The sequence below is a fragment of the Dipodomys merriami genome, unplaced genomic scaffold (assembly GCF_024711535.1).
Source record: "Dipodomys merriami isolate MVZ:Mamm:240054 unplaced genomic scaffold, mDipMer1.0.p SCAF_92, whole genome shotgun sequence".
NCBI lineage: Eukaryota > Metazoa > Chordata > Mammalia > Rodentia > Heteromyidae > Dipodomys > Dipodomys merriami.
Window position 1 is genome coordinate 1,852,809 of NW_027206535.1, and position 23,735 is coordinate 1,876,543.

The 23,735-nt window shown below is 40.9% G+C and overlaps 1 protein-coding gene across 1 annotated transcript; it reads right to left on the bottom strand.

Annotated features, from left to right (window-relative positions):
- Nucleotides 1-1,082: 1,082 nt before the first annotated feature.
- Nucleotides 1,083-22,380, bottom strand: Them4 (thioesterase superfamily member 4). Its single transcript, XM_070014072.1, has 6 exons — nt 22,224-22,380; nt 16,412-16,598; nt 14,393-14,552; nt 13,076-13,186; nt 7,676-7,800; nt 1,083-1,469 (listed from the first exon to the last, which is right to left on the bottom strand). Exons 1-6 carry the CDS (start codon nt 22,281-22,283, stop codon nt 1,429-1,431), a joined length of 684 nt encoding a protein of 227 aa, XP_069870173.1. The 5' UTR covers nt 22,284-22,380; the 3' UTR covers nt 1,083-1,428.
- Nucleotides 22,381-23,735: the final 1,355 nt, after the last annotated feature.

The window sequence follows — 23,735 nt, forward strand, 5'->3', positions numbered from 1 at the left end:
TTTTTATTTACTTTTTTAATTTTTATTTTATTGTAAAGATGCTGTATAGAGGGGTTACAGTTACACTGTGACTTTTTTTTAAAAAGGCCCTTTTATATAGTTTTGGTTTAAACTTCCCAAAAGGGTGAAGAAGATACAGAAGCCCAAATGATGTATTGCCTGCATTAGGAAACAATTTTTTTCCAGAACATTAACCTCTCAATTTATTTTTTTGTCTTATACAAGGTTCTTTTATGAGTTAACTTTTGTCTCCTTAAAAGGAATGTTCTAATTTCTAGTACGTCATAATGGATCTTATTTGGAAACAAAGCAACAAAGTTAAAATGAGGTTGCTCAGAAGAGATCTACTAGGACTGGTGCCTTCATGCAAAGAGGACAGATGTGTATAAAATGATGATATGGAGACATAGAGGATTGGGCTGTATCTATAAACCAGACATTACCTGAAGCTTCCTTTGGATATGCTAGGAGAGAATCAGTTCTTACCCTACTACCTTCAGGAGGTGCCAAGTCTTGTTAATCCCTTAATTTTGGATGTCTGTCCTCCAGAATGGTTAAGATGGTACGTTTTTTGTTGGTTTAAGCCACTCAGTTTTTAGTACCTTGTTACAGCCTTAGGAAACTAATAGTCTCTCTTAAGTAGGGCAAACTACTGTTGGCAAGAAACAAAAGCAAAGCCTTGTTTAAAATGGTACAGTGGGGCTGGGAAGATGGCTCAGTGGTAGAGTGCTTGCCTCGCATGCATGAGGCCCTGGGTTTGATTCCTCAGCACCACATAAGAAGAAAAAGCCAGAAGTGGCCCTGTGGCTCAAGTGGTAGAGTGCTAGCCTTGAGCTGAAGAGCTGAGGGACAGCACCCAGACCCAGAATTCAGGCCCACAACCGATCAAAAAAAAAGAAAAAAAAAAGGTACAGAGGTTTAATGCCTAGATCTATGATCTAGGATCATAGATTTGTGGTTATCTTTTCCATTGAGACTTTTCTCTTTCCTACTCTGGCCCAACAGATTTGTTTGTTCAGCTATAACAAAGGTAGCTTTGTAAGTCACAATTTGTGCACACAAGAACACATATACACTCCTCATACAATTCAATATATTTATTCCTACATTGGTTTCCAAGTCTTCCGTAGGCAGCTGTTAATTTCTACCCCACTTGAAGGAATCTGTTCAAATGATAGAAAAACCATCATTTTATCCTAGAGAGATACAAAGATCTGCTGATACTCTCCTGGAAGTGCTTCTTGTTAAAAAGTTTAAAAGGTGGGAGAGTCTGGATTTATTATCAGAATTATGTTCCAAAGGATCAGTGTTAACGGGCTCCACTGGGGGATGCTGTAGTGCGTGAGCAGAGCAAGGGCGGGGACAGCTGCTGCTTCCAGAGGAGGAAGGGCCTCATGCAGAACCGTGTGCAATTCTCTGACAGCTCTTTTATGTTAAACGTTTTTTAGGATCCAGCTTTATAAATAAGCCTAAATGAACAAAAGAACAGATTATAAATTAGCTGACTTCCATCTAATGAGATTAAATTCACTAGAACGATATATACAAAGGGAGGCATGCAGATTCACATAGGTACTTTCAGTCTGTCTGGCTATTCTCATTTTTCAGTCAAATCAAGAATCAACTTTTGACTGTTACAATATTATCTTCCCCTAGCAAAACAGTCCTTTACTACTTGGCCATTTCATGGTTCATTACCACTTCCATTAAGAGACAGTCAGGGGAATGGAAAGAAGTAAATTTGCATTTGAGCCAGCCATCTGGTACCTTTAGGATATGGAAAGAGTTATAAGCTATAGCCTAGGATGGAGTTATAATTTGACTATAGATTCAAGCTATTCATGATCTCTCTCTGCTCCTTTTATCCATCACTCCTGCAAGTAGCTGATATGTTGGGAAAATAAATTTCTAACACAAGACATGAAATTCATTAGCCATAAAGGGAAAAATCTAATGAATGCAACTACACTTACATTAAAAGTTTGTGAGTACAAAAGGATACCTTAGAGCAAATTAAAAACAAAAGAACTCATATACTGGAAGGAGAAATGCACAGCTTACAATCCAACAAAAGTTTAATATAATAATATAAGGAGCTCTTATAAATTGGTAATTTTTATTTTATTTTATTTTTGTCATTTATGGGGCTTGAACTCAGGACTTGGGTACTGTCCCTGAGCTCTTTTGCTCAAGGCTAAGGCTAGCACTCTACCACTGAACCATGCCACTTCTGGTTTTCTGGTGATTAACTGGATATAAGGGTCTCACAGACTATCCTGCCTGGTCTGGCTTTGAAACTTGATCCTCAGATCTCAGCCTCTTGAGTCTCTAGGATGACAGATGTGAGCCACTGGCACCTGGCTGGATAAAAATTTTTAAAAAGAAAAAGAAGTGAACAGGGGCTGGGAAGGTGGCTCAGTGGTTGAGTGGTTGCCTTGCATGCATGAGGCCCTGGGTTCGATTCCTCAGTACCACATAAGCAGAAGAAGCTGGAAGTGGCACTGTGGCTCAAGTGGTAGAGTGCTAGCCTTGAGGTGAAGGACAGCGCCTAGGCCCAAAGTTCAAGCCCCACGACTGACAAAAAAAAAAAAGAAAGAAAGAAAGACAAGAAAAAAGAAAGAAAGAAAAAGAAGCAAGCAGGGAAGGGATGGGAAGGGGAAACAAAGGAGGAGGCTACAATGCTTGATAAGAAATGTACTCATTATCTTGCCCATGTAATTTTATAACCCCTCTGTACAGTATTTTCACAATGATAAATAAATAAATAAATAAAAAGAAGCAAGCAAACAGGAATTACACAGAATGGGAAACAAATATGATTAGTAATATACACCTGTGCTACATATGGGTATGGAATCAGGGAAATGCAAATAAGAATGACAAATAGCATATTTTAAGCATTTGGCTGACAAAACTCAATCTGACTTAACTATTACTAAAGGAATTAGGGATCAAAAGGATCCCTAGTTCTTGGTGGGAGTGCAGCTTGGGAAACAATTTGGCATTACTCTATTAAGCTGAACACTTATATCCCCTATTACCAGAAACCCTATTCCCAAGTGTAAGCCAAACTTTTGCCTGTATATATTACCAGGAGATATGAACAAGAATGTTCATAGCAGCACCAGTCACAACAGTCAGAAACACAGCATTGGAAGAGTTAAATTCATTATGGAATGGTCACATAGTTGCAAAAATGAGCAAACAATACAACATGGTTAACAACATGGATGAACCTCAGTAGAATACAGCTAAGTTAACAAAACAAAACAACTCCAAAACTGGAATAGCATAGCGTACACCTCACAATCTCTTCTCTAAAAAGTTAAAAAACGGAAGTGGCGCTGTAGCTCAAGTGGTAGAGCGCTCGCCTTGAGCTGAAGAGCTGAGGGACAGCGCCCAGGCCCAGAGTTCAAGCCCCATGGCCGACCAAAAAAAAAAAAAAAAAAAAAGTTAAGCCGGGTGCTGGTGGCTCACGCCTGTAATCCTAGCTACTCAGGAGGCTGAGATCTGAGGATTGCGGTTCAAAGCCAGCCCGGGCAGGAGAGACCGTGAGACTCCTATCTCCAATAAACCACCAGAAAACCGGAAGTGGTGCTGTAGCTCAAGTGGTAGAGCGCTTGCCTTGAGCTGAAGAGCTGAGGGACAGCACCCAGGCCCAGAGTTCAGGCCCCACGACCGACAAAAAAAAAAAAAAAAAAAAAAAAGTTAAAAAACAAGTAAGTAATATAACCTTTAGATATATATTATTCTTGATAAAGTATTTAAAAATAGAAAGTCAAAAAAAATGGAAAGCACAAAATCTGTTCGGTGACCTCGAAGCAGAAGAAAAATACAGGGATAGCAATTACATAGGGATAAAATATTGTGCAAGTCTTGTTCCTATTTGATGGTAAGTACCAGAATTTTTTACTATTAAAATTTAAAAATAAGTAGATAAGTAAACAAATAAAATATGGCTATGCATGTACCAGTGAGAACTGTGTATCCTAACTCAAGGATTATGATTAATCAAAACATGTGCATCTAACAGGTCCATTAAAAACTGGGTACAGCAGGGCACTGGTGGCTCATGCCTATAATCCTAGTTACTCAAGAGACTGAGATCTGAGGATTGCACTTCGAAGCTAGCCCAGGCAGAAAAGTCTGTGAGAGACTTAAGTCCAATAAAGTACTCAGAAAAAGCCAGAGTGGCACTGTGGCTCAAGCAGAAGAGTGCTTGTCTTGAGCAAAAAGAAGCTGGGGGACAAAACCCAGGCCCTGAGTTCAAGTCCCAGAACCAGAAAAACAAACAAACAAAAAAGCCTTGGGCATTAGACTGCCTCCTAGGTCACTAATCCTCAGGTGTTTAAATTATGGAGCATTTGCAGAAAATAAAAACAACCACCACAAAAAACTGGGCATTGGTGGCTCACATCTATAATCCTACCTATTCATGAGACTGATATCCATGCCAGTCTGGAATTAAAACCCCAGCACACACACAAAACGAACCAACCAACCTACCAAAGCACAGAGAGGGCCACTAGAATAAAAAAGTAAAAAATGAAAACTACTGGTTATCTATTTCCACATATGAAGCTAGGAAGGTAAGGCCTCGTTACTTCATTGACTTGCAAAGGCCCCGATTTTCTGCATTATTCAAGGAAGCAGTCCTGTATGAGACTGACAAATTGCTACAGAGAACAGAGAAGGAAAGCTTCTGCAACCCTTTTAAGACACTGGTAATGTACTCTGATTTCCCTCCTCATTATGAATGATTTTTCACTTTTATGCTTAATTTGAAATCCTTTTTCTTAAGTTGGGCTTTTTATAAGCTTTGGGCCACATAAAAATCTATCTTTTTGGTGTTGGCAGCCGCCACCGCGCCAGTGCGCCCTCTGTTTCGCTGAGCTCCAGCAGAAGGAGAAGGGGGGGTTGAGGCCGCTCCTCCATGGCTCGCACCAAGCAGACCGCCCGCAAGTCCACCCGGGGCCAGGCGCCCAGGAAGCGGCTGGCGACCGAGGGGTGAAGAAGCCGCCCCGCTACAGGCCTGGTGCTGTGGCGCTCCGTGAAATGAGACGCTACCAGAAGTGCACAGAACTTCTGATTCGCAAGCTCCCTTCCCAGCGTCTGGACATTGCTCAGGACTTCAAAACAGATCTGCGCTTCCAGAGCGCAGCTGTCGGTGCTTTGCAGGAGGCGAGTGAGGCCTATCTCGTTGGCCTTTCTGAAGATACCAATCTGTGTGCTATCCATGCCAAACGTGTGACAATTATGCCAAAAGATAGCCAGCTAGCACGCTGCATACGTGGAGAACCTGCTCAAGAATCCACTAAAATGGGGGGCATTTCATTCTCAAAATCCGCCCCCCCCTTTTCTTGCTATCAGTAGTTCTGAATGTTAGATTTTTTTTCCCATGGGGTCAAAAGGTACCTAAGTATATGATTGCCAGTGGAAAAATAGGGGACAGAAATCAGGTATTGGCAGTTTTTCCATTTCCATTTGTGTGTGAATTTTTAATATAACTGTGGGGATATAAAGCATTAATGCAAGTCAAAATGTTTCAGCAGTTCAACTTTATAAATCTGTTAAATTTTTCTGGACAATGCCAGCATTTGGATTTTTTAAAAAAATAAGTAAATTTCTTATTGATGGCAACTAAATGGTGTTTGTAGCATTTTTATCATACGGTAGATTCCATCCATTCACTCCACTTTTCTGAGTTGTCCTACATGCAAGTTCATGTTTTTAATGTTGTCTGTCTTCTGTGTTGTTCCTGTAAGTTTGCTATTAAAATACATTAAACTAAAAAAAAAAAAATCTATCTTTTTTTCTTGGTAATCCATTCATATGGTTTTCATTCTTTTCTTATGCCTGTCTGTCTGACTTTATTTCCCTTTCTTTATTCCCCTATTCGCTCTCTCTCTCTCTCTCTCTCTCTCTCTCTTTCTCTCTCTCTCTCTCTCTCTCTCTCTCTCCCCCCCCCTCCTTTTTTTGTTGGTACTGGATTTTGAACTCAGGCAGGGCTTTGAGTGTGCTAGAATAGATATTCTAGTGCTTAAACTATGCCTCCAACCCACACATAAACACTTTCAAAATGTATAAAAAGGCATATAGTAAATCTTCCAGTCTTCTTTCCAGAAGAATCAAGTCATGTGTAGCACTTTTACGAGGTAGTCTATATGCATGCAATCATAGGCATATATTTCCCTTCCCATTTATTATTTATTTTGAAATAATTTCAAAATAAATACAGACAAATCATGAGACTAGTCCAAGGATACATTTTCCTTTAAGTGACTGGAGAGTAATTTGTTAAAATGTGTATAAAAGTGATAACATAGAGCCAGGCACTGGTGGTCACACCTCTGATCTTAGCTGTGATCTCAGGAAACAGATTTGAGGATCATGGTTTGAAGCCAGCCCAGTTAGGAAAGTATATGAGACTTTAACACCAAAAAGCTAAAAGTACAACAGTGGCTCAAAGAGTGGAGCACAGCCTTGTGAAAAAAAGCTAAGACATAGTGCCCAGGCCCTGAGTTCAAGTTCCAGTATCTGTACACACTTAAAAAAGTGGCAATAGCCAGGTGCCAGTGGCTCACACCTGTAATCCTAGCTACTCAGGAGGCTGAGATCTGAGGATTGTGGTTCAAAGCCAGTCTAGGTAGGGAAGGCTGTGAAACTATTTTCTCCAATAAACCACCAGAAAACCAGAAGTGGAGCTGTGGCTCTAGTGGTAGAGTGTTCACCTTGAGCTGAAGAGCTGAGGGACAGCGTCAGGCCCAGAATTCAAGCCCTATGACTGACCAAAAACAACAACAAAAAAAAGTGGCAACATATAAAGATATTTGTTATAAACCTATAAAACAAAGAATGGGAAAACATGAATACCCAATGTCTCTAACTCCTATGTAACACTAGACTTACTGTTTTCTTTCTTCCTATACCTGTCACGGTTAACAGTATGACCATGGTTCCTAATACTGCTGCCACTTTCCTTACCTGGGACCTCTGTGTAGATACCTTCCTCAATCCACTCAGGCTCTGATATTGTGCTGGGCTGTTTTAGCTACCTTTCCCTAGAGATGTTCCCTCATCCTTAAGCCAGAACACCAGCCAATGGCTTTGGAATAAATTATTCAGGAAGAAAGTAAGGTACTAGGAAAGAGGAAGAAAAGGGGAAGAAATGTGAAGATCTCTCTTTTTATACTAGTGATAACGTACTATACTTACTGTCCTTTATTTTGTATTCATTCAATACGTATATATTAATGAGATAGCTCATTGATCAAAGAGCTTCCTTATCCTTATGGCCCCATGCTGCTATTTTTATAGCATAAATACAGTATAGTTTAGGGATGAACTACAGTAATTTAACCATTCTCCTACTGAGGTATATCTATTACTTGCAAGAGCAAAAAATATTACTTGAGAGAGCAAGTAATGTTGGATGTGCGTAATTCTGCTTACATTTTTATCTGTGTTGTGAGTCAAGGGCACATAATTTGTAATTTTGACAGATCACTTGCAATGGCTCTTCAACAACAATGTATAAGAATGCTTTTAACTTGTTCAGTAATGTCAGGGAATTGAGAACATCTGGGCATGTGTGAGTTATAAAATCAAAGCCAACAAAGACAAGACAAAACCTGGAGCTTAAATCCACCCAAAAGAGATAGTGGCAGCTTCTTACCTGTTGCATCTGCGTATAAGATCTTCTCATCACTACTTTGAAAATTACAGGAAAGAAAAAGTTTCCTTCCTTCAATTTTATCAATTTGGCTGTTTATCACACTAACAGAACAAAGAGGGATAGGTCTACAGAAGAAAGAAAAGAAGAAAGTGAGTTTTTACCAAACACTGAAAGATGATCAAGTACATGATACACAATTTTCTGAAACTTGACACAGGTGAGCATGGACTTCCTTAGTTAAAATATTCCTTACAAACATTTATAAACACTCAATTCTCCAATAGCAACATTTAAAAAATCGATCTTACCAGGCACCGGTGGCTCATGCCTGTAATCCTAGCTACTCAGCAGGCTGAGATCTGAGGATCACAATTCAAAGCCAGCTCAGGTAGGAAAGTCTGTGAAACTTTCATCTCCAATAAACCACCAGAAAACTGGAAGTAGTGCTGTGGCTCAAGTGGTAGAGCGCTAGCTCTAGCTGAAGAGTTGAGGGACAGCATCCAGGCCCAGAGTTCAAGCCCTATGACCGACCCTCCCCCCCCCAAAAAAAAGAAAAAAAAAAGAAATCTATCCTGTTACCTTTCTCTCAGCTTCACTATTCTCAGGCAAACATCCCGGATCTTTTTCATTCTCCCTATTTTATTCTTCTAGGACTCTGATTATAGGATATTAGAACTTTTTATTTGTCCTTTATAGTTAAAGCTGTCTAAAAAATATTTTCCACTGGGTCATCAGTGGCTCTGGCCTATAATCCTAGCTATTCAGGAGTCTGAGATCTGAGAATCATGGTTTGAAGCCAGCCTGGGCAGGAAAGTATAATCCATGATATGCTTATTTCCAAATAGCCACTAAAAAGCTGTACATGGAGCTATAGCTCAAGTGGTAGAGCTCTAGCCTTGAGCAAAAAATCTAAAGGTCAGCACTCAGGCACTGAGTTTAAGTGTTAAAGCCCTAGGACCAGTACACATACACAAATTGGTTTCATATTTTATCTCCCTACCCTGCCCTTCCCTTTCTCACCCCTCCCTCCCTCTCAAGCTTTCTTCTTCTTTCTTCTAAGCCTAGATCTGAAAATAACTTATAAGGCTTATCTAACCTATTAAATTGCTAACTCTAAATATCTAAGCTGTCACCTCTAGGAAAAGTATTATCTCTTAATTTTTTCCCCCTGAACTTCAAAAAGGTTATACAATGGGGTTACAATTTAAAGTGTTCATTTATGTATCCAGTGCTTCTTGATCAGTCACATCTTCCATTATTCTCCTCTATCCCATCTGTTCCCACCCCTGGACTCATTTCACATTTCTCTTTTCCTTTTTCACATATGGACATTGGGTGTTCTAGCTATATTTGTCTCTTATTAATGGATGAGGAAAGTGAGGCCCAGAGAGCCTATATAACTTACCAAAGCTACATGTCTACTTGATATGTGAATATGTGGTTTTAACAGTCAGTCTGGATGAAAGTTCTACTTCCCATTTGAGCTTGTTATAGCTGACAAATAGCTGAAGTGGCCATGTTAGTGTGCATGTAGGATATATTTCACTATCACTTTCAAACGGTGGAATTGGTGAAGGATTTAGTGTTACCATTATCACCACTATGAAGGATATGGATCTGTAAAAGCTCGTGAATAAATTTTAATGGAAGGAGGAATCATCTTGTGAAGAGAAATGATTTTAGATTTCACTGGGTTGTGAAAAATTTTAAATCATGTAAAACATCTATGAATTTTTAGTGAAAAAAATACAGGATAGGATTTAACTGTGCATTTTAGAAGAATAAGCTTCTAAAAAATGGAACCAATTGGTGCAAGATTGTTGAAGTGATCTGAGCTTCTGGAAAGTAAAAACATAGTGAAAAGCAACCTAAACTCTAAAAAAGCAAACAAAACAGAAGCCTAAGAATGACCATTTTCCCTTTTCATTTAAAGAACACTAGTGAATGTAGTTTTAAGTTTTGTTTTAAGCTGAGCATGGTGGTACCTGTAAACCCAGAATTAGAGAGGCTAGGTGGCAGGAGGATTGTGAATTCAAGTCCAGCCTGGGCCATATAGTGAGACCCTGACTCAAAAAACAAAAACCAAATAGGAAAAAAAACCCCTAACAAATCACGACCCAGAATAAAGTGTTGCTTTAAATGCCTGTAGTAGACTAATACTTAGAGAGTATTTCCTGTGTTTTCTATCTATAAAAATTCACATTTACATCTCTTGCTTTCACACTTTTTGGGCAGTACTGAAACCTTTCTATACAGATTGCCCACAAGGTGGAGTAATTGTAACAGGCAAATGGAAAAGTCATTCTCACAGCTTTTGAGTTTCTAAAGATTCAGAGGAAAGGTTTTAGGCTTCATCTGCACAGCTTTATCAAGGCAGTTTCTGCAGGTCTACATTTCTGTTCATTTTTAGTTGCCTTTAATAGCCCTCTAATATTTTCTCTACTGTCACCACATGGTGAAGGGGCAGAGACGAGAATGAGTAATATAGCTACTAGTTAAGGACTACTGCAGATTAACCACCACTATCCCCAGCTAGGGAGAGGCAAAGCAGAATCCTGCCTTATAGGTCTCAGAGGAAGCTGTTCTTAAAGGACCTTATTTAAAACTTACAGTTTTTAGGGCTGCAAGAAAATCAGTCTGAAATGCTTTAAGCCACCAAGATTGAGGCAATTTGTTAAGGTAGCCCTAGGAATGAATGCACTATTGGGGTATAAAAAATTTAGAGGCGGGGCTGGGAAGGTGGCTCAGTGGTAGAGCGCTTGCCTTGCATGCATGAGGCCTTGGGTTCGATTCCTCAGCACCACATAAACAAAAAGAAAAAAGCCGGAAGTGGTGCTGTGGCTCAAGTGGTAGAGCGCTAGCCTTGAGCTGAAGAGCTGAGGGACAGCGCCCAGGCCCAGAGTTCAGGCCCCACGACCAGACCCCCCCCCAAAAAAAAAAATTTAAAGGCACTTCATGAAAAAACAGTCTTTTTACCTATTCCTGACATTTTTTTTTTTTTTTTGGTTTTAAACAGCTACATTTTCATGTCTACAAATTCTATGGGATTCTATAACAAATCTGCCCAATAATCTTTATAGTTTCCTTTTGCTTTTCCTTTTTTGTGACTTTAATTCTTTACACATCTCACATTTTGTTCTTCTATATTGTGTATCATTGTCATGAATATCTTAAATCTCTGAGAGTCTAAATTTGTTATTTACTGTTCCTGCTGACAATTACTTTTGATAATTTGCTTACATATTTGGGGCAGGAAGTGCTACTTATTTTGAAGGAAGAGGAATACCTTTTAGAATTTGTCATGTTGCATTAAGAAGTCCAATTGTGGCCTGGCACTTGTGGCTCACGCCTATAATCCTAGCTACTTAGGAGGCTGAGATCTGAGGTTCAAAGCCAGCCTGGGCAGGAAAGCCTGTGAGACTCATCTCCAATAAACCACCAGAAAATTGGAAGTGGTGCTGTGGCTCAAGTGGTAGAACACTTGCCTTGAGCTGAATTTCTTAGGGACAGTGCCCAGGCCCATAGTTCAAGCACCATGATTGACCAAAAAAAAAAAAAGTCCAGTCAAGTTTGTGAAGTGATTTGTCATGAATGGGTTATGGGCATGCTGAGACACAACCTCTCAGCAGGTTAATCACCTCTAGTTATGAGCTTTGTCTCTCTTTATATACTAGGGATAAGAAAATAAGTCAAGTGATTGAAGGGCTGGAAATGATTTGAGATGGTTAAGGAATGGTTTTGCTTCTTAAAAGTAAGAAGGTACTTAATGCTCAATTAACACTGGAAATTATCTTCAATTAACAATAAAAATGTTAATCTTAAGTTGTTATATTTAGTATCCAAAGGCCTATTAACTGCTCAATTAAGTGTATTATTCATATTAATGTTTTGAACTAAAATGACTTTATACAAAAAGATAAGGCCTGATAAATACTATTATTCAATGTTTTATTCTGTTTATTTTATTTTTCAGTATTAAGGTTATGATCTCACATTTGCTAGACTGGTGCTCTACCACTTGACCTATGCCCACAACCCTGCTTTTTGTTGGTTATTTTGGAGGTGGAGCCTTGAAGACTTTTCTGCCTCAAACCATAACTCGTCCGGTTTCAGCCTTCTGAGTAGCTGTAGTTATAGGCTTGAGTCACTGGTACCCAGCCTGGGGGTGGGGAAAAGGCTCTTTATATAATCCAGGCTGGCCTTGAACTCTAGATCCTCCTGCCTCAGCCTTATGAGTGCTGAGAGTGTAGATTTGTACTACCATGTATGGTTTATAGATACCTTTCGAGCTAATTTGCAATCCCAACATTTTATTTCAGCTGGCAAAAATGTAGAGCTGCTATGGAAAATAGAGGGTTTCTCAATAAATTAAAATAGAACTACCATATCATCAGCAATACCACTTTTGGATATTTATACAAAATAACTGAAATCAGAATCTTTTTGTTTTCTGTCGGTGTGAGGCTTGAACTCTGGGCCTGGATGCTGTCCCTGCACTCTTTAGCTCAAGGCTAGTGCTCTACCATTAGTCACAGCGCCACTTCTGGTTTTCTGGTGGCTAAATGGAGATAAGAGTCTCATGGACTTTCCTGCCTGGCCTGGCTTTGAACTGTGATCCTCAGGTCTCAGCCTCCTGGGTAGCTAGGATTATAGGCGTGAGCTACCGGCACCTGGCTTGAAATCAGAATCTTGACAGGATAATAGTATACTAATATTGACTAATGCATTATTTTCAATAGCCAAGATGTAGAAACACTACAAAATTCCCAGTAACAGATAAATGGCTATCTCCCACTTAGAAAGTATGGAAGGGTATTTCTAAACTCCCTGACCTGTGATTGTTCCTTGTTTCTAGGTCTTCAGAGTAGTTCAGTCCCAATTAATTGGCCTCCTTTCAAGGTGACTCCTATCATTGAGGATTAGAAATTTCCTCAGTGTGACCCTGAATGAGAAGAATGAGGGCAAAAGAGTGGCAATATTCTGAAGGGAGCAAGAGCATCAAGAATCAAAAAAGAGGTGACAGGACAGCTAAAAACACATGGAGAAACAAGATAATACAGAGAAAGCTAGGATACCATCCATAGCTCTAACCTGGCTTGTGAGGGGTGGATCGATGGGAAGCTGAAGCCACAACCTCAAGGTGTGTGATAACACACTGGCAGTCCTAGCTGCAGGAGAAACCCAAAGTTCTGTAGTAGAGTCCTAGGTCCAGTGCAGAGATATTGTGTGACAATGAGTCCCCCTGTGTGGCAGGCTAGAATTGGAGAAGGGGTCAACTATTTGGGACTGAGCTACACTGTAGACCTGAAAACAAGGAATAATCACAAGTCAGGGGGTCTGGGGCTCATCCCCTTCTACAGTGTCTGGGTAGGAGAAGAATCTTTAAATATAGAAATTTACCTTTTATAATTGATGTTAAGATTGGCAGTCATGACAATTCCCCCAGCTCTAGCTGCACATTTACCAAGAGCAACATCAATGATGGATGCGGTGGCACCTCCGTGAAGGAATCTAGTTACACAGCAGAGGAAGGAAAATGTTTTCAGAAGTTCAGGAAGCAGAAAGCCTCTTAAGAGGGAGAAGTCACACCAGCATCTTCTTATCACTACTTAGCAGTAGCCTGCTTAATATCCCAAGTTTGGTGTATTGAATGTCAAGTAATGCTCATGCCCCCAACTTTGTTCATGGCATAATGGGGCAGGCTTACGTATTTGTGGTAAATTTGGAACTTAATAGTAATAATGAATTTACAATAAATAAAAAGATACAGTATAATTTAGAACATTCACATATGATTTTTATTAAATAAGCTATACTCATTTATTGTTTTTTGTAAAAGCTTAAGAAATGCAGATAAATTCTATGCCTCCACCAGAAAGAATGACATTGCCCCATTTGTTAGGAAATGGAAAGGCTTGGAAAAAATTATATTAAGTGAAGTAAGCCAGGCCCAAAGAAACATAGGTTCCATGGTTTCCCTTATTTGCAATATCTAGTGTATGTCTGAGTCGAGCAGAAAAGGTCAGATAAGGTGTGTTAGGGAAATGAACCCTAAGATATGTATTCAAATGTTTTTTTTTCTTTCATGCGATTGTTTCTAACGCATTTATAAGAATATTTCTTTGTTGCTTTGTATGTCCCTCCCCCACAGTATAACCCCTGCTTTCACTGTATTTGATGTCGGTATAATTTGTGGAGGGAAGGGGAAAAACAAATCGTTTAAATAGGGATACAGGTGGACCCACTGCAACAATGAGATGTACAAGTCGTTATGTCGAAAACGAACTTTACAACTTTGGTGGGGGGTCGGGGGGTCGGGGAGGACTGGGTGGGGGGAGGGTAGGGGGAGGATGGGAAGGGAAAAAAGATAAAATATTAAAAATAAAAAAGAAATGCAGATAAATAGAAGAAAAGCAATTTAAGGCTTATAACAGGTCAGTGACAAGCTACTGTTCTCATGCTTGTGGTATTCCCTCTAATTATACTCCATTGCTATATATTCTACAATAATATATTACATATGTCCTTTAATAGCATATTGAAATTTAATAAGAATTAACAATATAATAATGTTTAGCACTGTATTATAAACATCTTTCCAAGTCAATAAGTTTATCTACATTACCATTTTAATGCCTTCTTTGTAGTCTCTGCAGTCATAAAGATGTTAGGAGATAAAAGTCTTTCATATACACACTGCTAGGTTATCACTCTTACCCAGGTACTCCTTGCAGGAAAGGACCTCCTTGAAAAAGGCAAACAACCTTTTTTTCAACATCATTACAGAAGACCACATATTCAAAGCCCATGCCGTCCTCAAAGCTCCTGGTGAAGAGTTGGCCCTTTAATATATATTCTTCTTTGCTGTAACTTGGGTCTGTATGGAAATGAAATGAGTGGGTACAGGTGGTGAAAAAAATGTATGAGAGAAATGCCATATAAGCATCTATGTTCTGCTAAAATCACATGTTGATGGATGATTGATTAAAATGTTACTTAAGTATAAAACTAAAAGCAATAAAAGGTTTCTAAGAAGTAGAATATAAGATCTAGGCCCTTGTGGAATTACTAGTCTAGGAACAGAGTAAACATAACATAGAAACTTATCAACACATGACAATCAAGAAATATATACATGCTAATAAACTGAACAAAATGGTAAGGTACAGACAGAATTTCTTCTTGGAGCAAGTGAGGCTTAAATGGATTTAAGTAAGGATTTTTCCTGACAGGTATGAGTTTTACCTGCTATCTCTCACACTTGTTAATCAGACTTTTAAAAGCAACAAAATAGCTGGGTGCCAGTGGCTCATACTTGTAATCCTAGCTACTCAGGACGTTGAGATCTGAGGATCACGGTTCAAAGCCAGCCCAGGCAGGAAAATCTGTGAGGCTCTTATCTCCAATTAACCACGAGAGAACTGGAAGTGGTGCTGTGGCTCAAGTGGTAGAGTGCTCGCCTTAAGCTGAAGAGTTGAGGAATAGCGCCCAGGCCCAGAGTTCAAGCCCCATGACTGACAAAAAAAAAAAAAAAAAAAAAAAGCAACAGAATATTTCAGATATATTTTAAGTATTAGAGTACTTGCTTATGGTTTCTTCACCTAAAACACTGAGTGCAAGTTGGATGTCACAGGGTGAGTAAAAATGTAGATCATTTCAAAATAAAGGCAGAAAGCCACTGCTGATAAAGGATGTAGTGTTGTCTTTTGACATCTAATTTGAAATGTATTGTTTATATCATGGCTTTTCCCCCGCCTAGTCCTGGAGTTTGAACTTGGGGCCTAGGCACTGTCCCTGAGCTTCTTTTGTCAAGGCTAGAGTTCTACCTGTTGAGCCACACATGTGAGCCACCAGCACTGGCTCACTTAAAGTTTTTTTAACATTTACAATTTTAATTAAAAATAATTATAATTTGTGCAGTTGGACTCAGATTCACATGTAAGGCAAGTGCTCCATCATTGAGCAGGACCCTCAGCTTTTAAAACTTAATTTTTTTGAGACAGGCTCTTGTACATATCTCAGGCTGGTCTTGAACTCACAATCTTCTTGCCTCAGCATCTGAGTTCAGGGATTATAGGCATATGCCACAATATCCAGTGTTAAAAATTTTTGCTGGGTGCTGGTGGGTCACACCTGTAATCCTAGCTACTTAGGAGGCTGAGATCTGAGGACTGCCATTCAAAGCCAGCTTGGGCAGGAAAGTTCATGAGACTTTTATCCATAATTAACCACCAGAAAACTGGAAGTGGTGCTGTGGCTCAAGTGGTAGATCACTCGCCTTGAGCTGAATTGCTCAGGTAGGCTGGCTTAGTGGTAGAGTGCTTGTGTAGCATGCATGAAGCCCTGGGTTTGTTCCCTCAGTACCACATACACAGAAAAAGACGAAGTGGCGCTGTGGCTCAAGTGGTAGAGGGCTAGTCTTGAGCAAAAGAAGCTTAGGGATAGTGTCCAGACCCTGAGTTTGAGCCCCAGGACTGGCAATAAATGATTGGCCCATAAAACCAGAGACTATAGAAACCTCTATACTGTTCTCTTTCTCTTCAGATGGAGATTGTTTTTTTCCCCAGGCTAGCCTTGAACTTGTGATCCTCCTGTGAAATAGCTTGGATTACAGGTAGAAACTACTATGTCCCCCTGTTCCTTCTCTTTTTAGGTAATAACTAGTTCTTCAATATGTACTTAGTTTTATACTCAATATTAAAATATTATTATTAATGGGCAAATGACTGTTCCTACCTATAAATTGGGTTTGGAAGTCTTTAAGGTGTTCAGGAGGAATTATTCTATATGAAGACAAACGTTTCCAGGAGCCATCTTCACATTTCTTCATAAACTGGTCAAAAAGGATTCGTAGGTCTTTGCTCCAGCTGGGGTTGGGAACAGCATGGTCCTTATGAGTAACTTTCTCAGAAGAAAATGACCTCTTTAAAAAGAAAAAGAAGAATAACATCATATTTCATGACATTTCCTCCCACTTTCTAAGACTATTTTTGTTGATTTTTTTTTTCTTCACAGAAAACTATTTTAGAATGGAAAGGACCTTTCTATCTCTGCTGCCACTATGGCAACTGTGAAAAAGCTTGTGGTGAAGGTGTGTGTGTGTGGCGGGGTGGGGGTGGGGGCCGCAGGCGGGCGGGGAAGAAGCAGGTTCTGAAGTTCACTATGGACTGCACCCACCCTGTAGAAGATGGAATCCTGGATACTGCCAATTTCTCCAAGAAAGAATTAAAGTGAACAGGAAAGCTGGACATCTTAGTGGAAGAGTTATCACCATTGAGAGAAACAAGAGCAAGATCACTGTAAACTCTGAAATGCCTTTCTCCAAAGGTATTTGAAATATCTCACCCAAAAATATTTTAAGAATATCTGATTGGTTACACAAAGAGTTACGGTTTACATTCCTTCCAGATTAACCAGGACAAAGGAGGAAGATAAGGATTAAAATTCAACTATCTGAACTATATTGAATGTGTTCTTGAATAAAACTTGGGAACACCTCCAAAAATAGAATAAAATAAAATGGAAGATAATTTTAGAGATGACTTGGTCCCACCCTCTGGAAATATATTTATGTATATATATTTATATGTAAATATCTATCTGTCTAGTTGCTGGGATGTAGCTCAGTGGTGAAGTAAAAGCTCTGTTCTCAATCTCCCACACCATAATATGTGTATCTGTTTAAATTATTGTAAACTATAGTCAACCTTCTGTGCTGTAGGATATTAGTCCCTATACCTCTTATCTAACTGTATTTTGGTTGTTTATCCAGTCTTTCTTGATTCCCACTTTTTGTCCATTTCTTTTAGTTTCTAGTAATTACTTTCTCTCTGCTTCTATGATATTAACATTTTTTAGCTTCTACATTAGTAAGAACATGGTATTATTTTGCTGTGTCTCCTCTAAGGTTTTTTTGTTTTTGTTTTTTTTTGGTCAGTCATGGGGCTTGAACTCTAGGCCTAAATACTGTCCCTGAGCTCTTCAGCTCAAGGCTAGCATTCTACCACTTGAGCCACAGTGCCACTTCTGGCCTTTATTTCTGTTTATGTGGTGCTGAGGAATGGAACCCAGGGCCTCATGCACGTGAGGCAAGTGCTCTACTGCTGAGCCACCTTCCCAGCCCCTCTAATTTTTTTTTATTGTAATTTTTCTTAATGTACTTGGAATATCAATAAGAAGTATATTTTGTTTTCTGCTTTCATCACTTTATCATTCAGGTTCTTAATCTTAAGTTATCATCACTGTGTGTGTGTGTGCGCGGGTGTGCGCATGCATGTACGTGCTCCAGAACTGGGGCTTAAACTCAGGGACTGGGCATTACCCCTGGGCTTTTTGGCTCAAGGCTAGCACTCTCTCACTTGTGCCACAACTCCACTTTTGACTTTTTTGATATTTAATTGGAGATAAGAATCTCAGACTTCCTGCTCAGGCTGGCTTTGATTTGAGATCCTCAGATCTCAGCCTCCTGAATAGCTAGGATCTGGAATCTGGCATCTGGCTCTTCACCATTTTTTTAACAGCCTTTGAACCCACATACTATAATCTACTTAAGCATTTAAGTCAGACATTGAAATTATTTTCAGCTGAGCACTGTAATCCTAGAAATTTAGGAGGCTGAGATCTGGGCAGGAAAGTCTGTGAGACTCTTATCTCTAATTAATGGCCAGAAAATTGGAAGTGGAACTATCACTTAAAGTAGTAGAGTTCTAACCTTGAGCAGAAATGCTCAGAGACAGTGCCCAGGACCTGAGTTCAAGCCCCATGACCAGAAAAAAAATGGTTCCCAATCTTGTGCTGCTGTGAATGAAAATGTTCATTGGAATATTATGAATATAGTCTTTTTTCTCTTTTGGAGCTAATATGCAACATATATATGTAAATACATATATTTCTTTTGTCAGTCGTGGGGCTTGAACTCTGGGTCTGAGTGCTGTCCCTCAGCTCTTCAGTTCAAGGCTAATGCTCTACCACTTGAGCCACAATGCCACTCAGATTTTCTGAGTGATTTATTGGAGATAAGAGTCTCATGGACTTTCCTGCCTGGGCTGGCTTTGAACTGGGATCCTCAGATCTCAGCCTCCTGGGTACCTAGATTACAGGCATGAGCCACCGGCGCCCGGCTATGCAGCTTTTAGAGTACATGAGTTCTAGAAGTAACTCCAGACATAACTCATTGTAGATTAGTGTGTACTGACCAATACAAGTCAAATGAGTATAACGTGTATAGGTTTAGAATCATGAATTTGGGCTCATTTCATCCAGATTTTCTCCTAAATAGAAAATCTCAGGATCAACTGGTCCCAGCACCCTTTTATGGGCCAGTCAATACAGCTAATTAATGGCATTTAGGGATTAGAATGACTCTCTGGGATCTCCTTTTTGGTTTTAATTTTTATAATCAGGATTTAGTAAAATTCATCAAAGTTTTGGAAGCCTATTATATGGACTGATTCTTTTTTTTTTTTTTTTTTTTTTCAGTTGTGGGCTTGAACTCTTGGCCTGGGCCCTGACTCTCAGCTCTTCAGCTGAAGGCATGCGCTCTGCCACTTGAGCCACAGCACCACTTCTGGTTTTCTGGTGGCTAATTGGAGATAAGAGTCTCACAGACTTTCCCGCCTGGACTGGCTTTGAACTGCGATCCTGAGATCTCAGCCTCCTGAGTAGCTAGGATTACAGGCGTGAGCCACTGGTGCATGGCTGGCCTGATTGTTTACCAGGGGCAAGTAAGACAAAGAGAAAACATCTGGGCCCTGTCTTCAAGTATCAGCAGTCTTAGATATGAAAAATACTACAAGAGAAGTCAGTATAGAAAGAGTGCTTTCTGAGAACACTTCAAAATGATGGTGTGATTTCTTGAGAGAATGAGAGGGCTGCTCTCAGCAAAGGTACAAAGGATGAAACAACTGTCTGACACACTTGGGAACTCTTAGTGTTTTAGATCTAATAGATGGAAGATGCAAAGGGGAGTGCAAATTGTAGTTGGCAAAATAAAAGAGGGATCATGCCACAGAAGCCCTAGTACAGGACTTAGATTTCATCTTCCAAAGACAAAATGAAAGGTAATTTAAGGTGCAACAAGGACAAAGATACTTGTTTTTTTTTAAATGTATTATAAAATATTTACACATTGTATACTATATGCACATATATAACATTATAAAAGGAGATAAACAGCATTTGCACTTGTGATTTCAAGCATATGTAGAATGAAGTTATTTGAAAAAGGAATTTAAAGAATTACCAAGTTAACTGGTGCTGCAGCTCAGGCAAGTAATCTTTAGCTACTTTGGAAGGCAGAAATGGGGAAGATCAAGGTCTGAGGCCAGTTCAGTCTACCCCCTACCCCCCCTCCCAAAAAAAAAAGAAAAACAAGTAGACTCCATCTTGGTCAATGGTTGGGTACAATGGCATGCACCTGTTATCCTGGTAATGACAGGAAGTACAAATTGAAGCCCAAGCTAGTCCTGTCTGAAAAATAACCAATTCCCCCCCCCCAAAAAAAGGCGGGGTTGGGGGCTGGTAGAATTTCTCAAATGGCATGAGGTCTTAGTAACACCCAGAACCACCACCACTACCACTACCACAAAATTGTAAAGGCGAGAATGAATGATAAAACACCTTTTTTCATCAAGAAGTTTTAAGCAAGAAAATAATCAGAACATACATTACAGGGCTGGAGATGTATCTCCTCAGTAAAGGGCCTGCCTAGCAATCAAGAGGCCCTAAGTTCAAATCTCAGTACTGCCTCTCCCCTCAAATAATAATAAAAAGAAAAGTTTAAGAGATATTTAGGACATTAGAACCAACGGATAAGGGTAGTTACTTACTAAGTGGGAAGAGAAAGCTGAACAGTCAGGTGATATCAGAGTTGTGGCTTAGAAGACAGATGGTTATAAGAAAAAGGGTTTTGCTGGTGCAAGTGTGAGTAAGAATGGAACTACTAATTTTTATTTGAGGCATATTACATTTGTTACACCAGGTGGAGATTATAATGTGGAAAAAAACAATGGAAGTTTTAGTACAAAGATGAGAACTAAAAGATACTTGCAGTGAGTGCAATTGTAAACTTACAGTTACAGACTATGGATGCTTGAGGGATACATGTTAGGGATAATCATTACCTTTTATTTTTGTAAAGAGGAACGTTCATGCTTGATCTTTGTAATATAAAGGTTATATAAAGGTTATAAAGGTGGAACTTGTAAGAAAAGTTACGACTTTTAAAGAGTAGTTACTAAACAGAAAGAAGCATAATTATATGGCCCAGGAAAACTCCCTGTAAGCTTAAGTTACTGAACAAAAAGAAGTGTAACTTAAATAGCCTGTAAATACTGATACTTAAATATTCTCAGCACAGATCACAGGACATCAACATATAATTAAAGAAATTAATTCATCTTTGTTGTTGTAAGACTAACACATTTTATTTTTCCAATGAGCAAGAGGATGGATCGTTAATAACCAATCTGCACTGATTCTGATTTAGCAGAAAGCTACAAAAGATGAATAGAGATGCCATATTTGCCTAAACTACTGAAGTCCTTAAGTTTTGCTCAACCTGTCCCCTCATCTGTGTTTCCTTGGTAACGTAACAGTACATACAGTACACAGATATTGTAATTTTGCAGTTTGAACTTTAGCCCTATTCCCCCAAACTAGTCTGTAGGCTCCATGAAAGTAGGAATTTTTTTTTCTCCCCTTACTTATCCCACATCACCAGTACTCAATAATGCCTGGAATAATGCTGGAGCTAACTAAACCAGTACTAATGGACTACAATAAGGAAACAAACTAGGGATGTAAGAGCAGGCCAACATTTATTTCACACTTATGTTAAACCAGGCATTACCTTAAGTGCGGGCATTACCTCACGGAATCTTACAGCAATCTTTAACGGCAAGGAAACTGGCTTAGAGAGGGTATAGTTGATTACCTGATATACTCACAACCCTTCTATCTTTGATCAAGTTTGTTGTGTTCTCAGAAATAGGACAAGGCGGGGCCTATCAGGATTATAGCATCGGAAGGCACTCTTCTCCTGGGATCTGCAATGGTTGATCCCCAAGGTTTGCTCTTGCACGTGTTTTCTGGGTGACCTAGCTTAACTTTTTTTGGTTGGTCGTGGGGCTTGAACTCTGGGCCTGGGCGCTCTCCCTCAGCTCTTCAGCTCAAGGCGAGCGCTCTACCGCTTGAGCCACAGCACCACTCCTGGTTTTCTGGTGGTTTATTAGAGAGCAGAGTCTCACGATCTTTCCTGCCCGGGCTGGCTTTGAACCGCGATCCTCAGATCTCAGCCTCCTGCGTATCCCAGGCGTGAGCCACCCGGCTCAGCTTTCCTTCTTAATACTAGCAGCGGTGGTGGGTCTCCTCCAGCACGCCGCGCCCGCGCACCTTCAGGGCCGCAAAGAATTCCTAAGTCCGCCGGCCCCGGCGGTCGGTGCGGGATCCCCTGGCTAGGTAATCGATGAAGAACTAAAGGGAATTATCCAGGTTGCTACCCGCCGCGTGTCTCGCCTCCGCCCTGGCCCACAGCGCGCCGGAGACTCACCCACACCTCTACGCTCCCGCTCCGGAGAGTGCGCAGGTGCGTGGCGCAGCTTCTCAGCATGGCTCGGGGCGCCGACTGGCTGCGGACTTCACCTTCCCCAGAGAAAAAGCGGACACGCTCCCTAGTGAGTCGGCTCCCAGCTAAGCTTTTCGGGCGAGCGGCTGGCGGAGGGGCGGGGCTTGTCCGAGGGCGGGGCCTGGCGGGAGGTGGGCGGGGCCTCCTGGCGGGAAGCGCCGGGGATGGGGGAGAGGCGAGGGGGCGTGGCAGCGAGCCTCCGCCGGCCCACTGACTAGGTGCCTCAGCGTTTTCGTTCCGGAAGACTTCCGGATTTCCGGAAGGGTCGCGGCGCCCTGCGGCTCAAGTTCGGGGAGCGAAGGCAGGACCCGCCCGCAGTTGTGGACTTAGCCCGCTCAGCCTGAGTGCGGGACTGGCGAGTCGCTGTTCGTGGGGCTAGCCGTTGTTCCTCCTGTCTGTGTGTGTGTGTGTGGGGGCAGATTCAGCGTTCCGGTTCCTTAAGTTGTTATTTCTTCATCCGGTGCACACTCTTAAGTCCCCGGGAGGACCGGAGCGCGGGTTAGGAGCGGTGTGAAGAACTCGCCTTCCTTGTGAGGCCGTGGGCTCGCGATCCCGGGGACCGAGTTGGTGGTATTGATGTATGTATGCTCTGCAGGGTGCAGGGCGTTTGTACCACTCAGACCCTGAGCCTGCTCGGGTTACAGTGAGGACCCTGTGCACTTGGGCCCCGCCCAAACTCTGGAGCACGTGGCTGGTGTGTTAAAGGGTCATCACTAGCTTTGCTCAGGTTGTTCCGCGGGGCAGGGGCAGTGAGGCCACTCAGTCCACAATGTAGATTGTATTGAGCGGAAAGTACTGACGCGCCAGGACCGCTCCAGGAGCCGGGAATGGGGAGGCTGGGTGTTGGTTTTAGCCAAGAAATTCATACCTTAAGTTTAAATTTCCCGCCAAGGTTTTGCTGGTTGGGGAATAGAACAAGGGGTGGAGATGCCTCAGCTTGGTTCCTGCGCGCATTATATCAGAAAACAGCAGAAGCAGAGTTACAGAAGCTAAAATAGCTAGTTAGTTACCAGGGAAGGCTTATCCACAGAAAGCACAGTTACAGTTGTATCTTAAAGTCATTCATTATCCATTTCATACAATCCAAGTCAAAGACCAAGTCAAAGATTATAGTCCATCCTGACTTCTCCAAATCAAAACCTGAGCTCAAATTGCCTCCCACCCACCCCCCCCCCACACACACTTAAGAACACGATGTACAAACTTCTAGTGCTCCTGGCCTCTGTTACCCCTTGGGAAGACTGAAAAGAATGTTTAACAAACTTAACCATTGCAAAAACCTCTTTCAGGTAATGTGCTCCCAGGCTAGTGGTTCACTGGACTTGGCTTGAATAGCCCCGTGGGAACCTGTTGAAATCTCAAAAATTTGTCTAGCCAGTTCTCAAGCATGGGCATTAAACTTTAAGTGATAACTGGGTGCAGTGGTATACTCCAGAA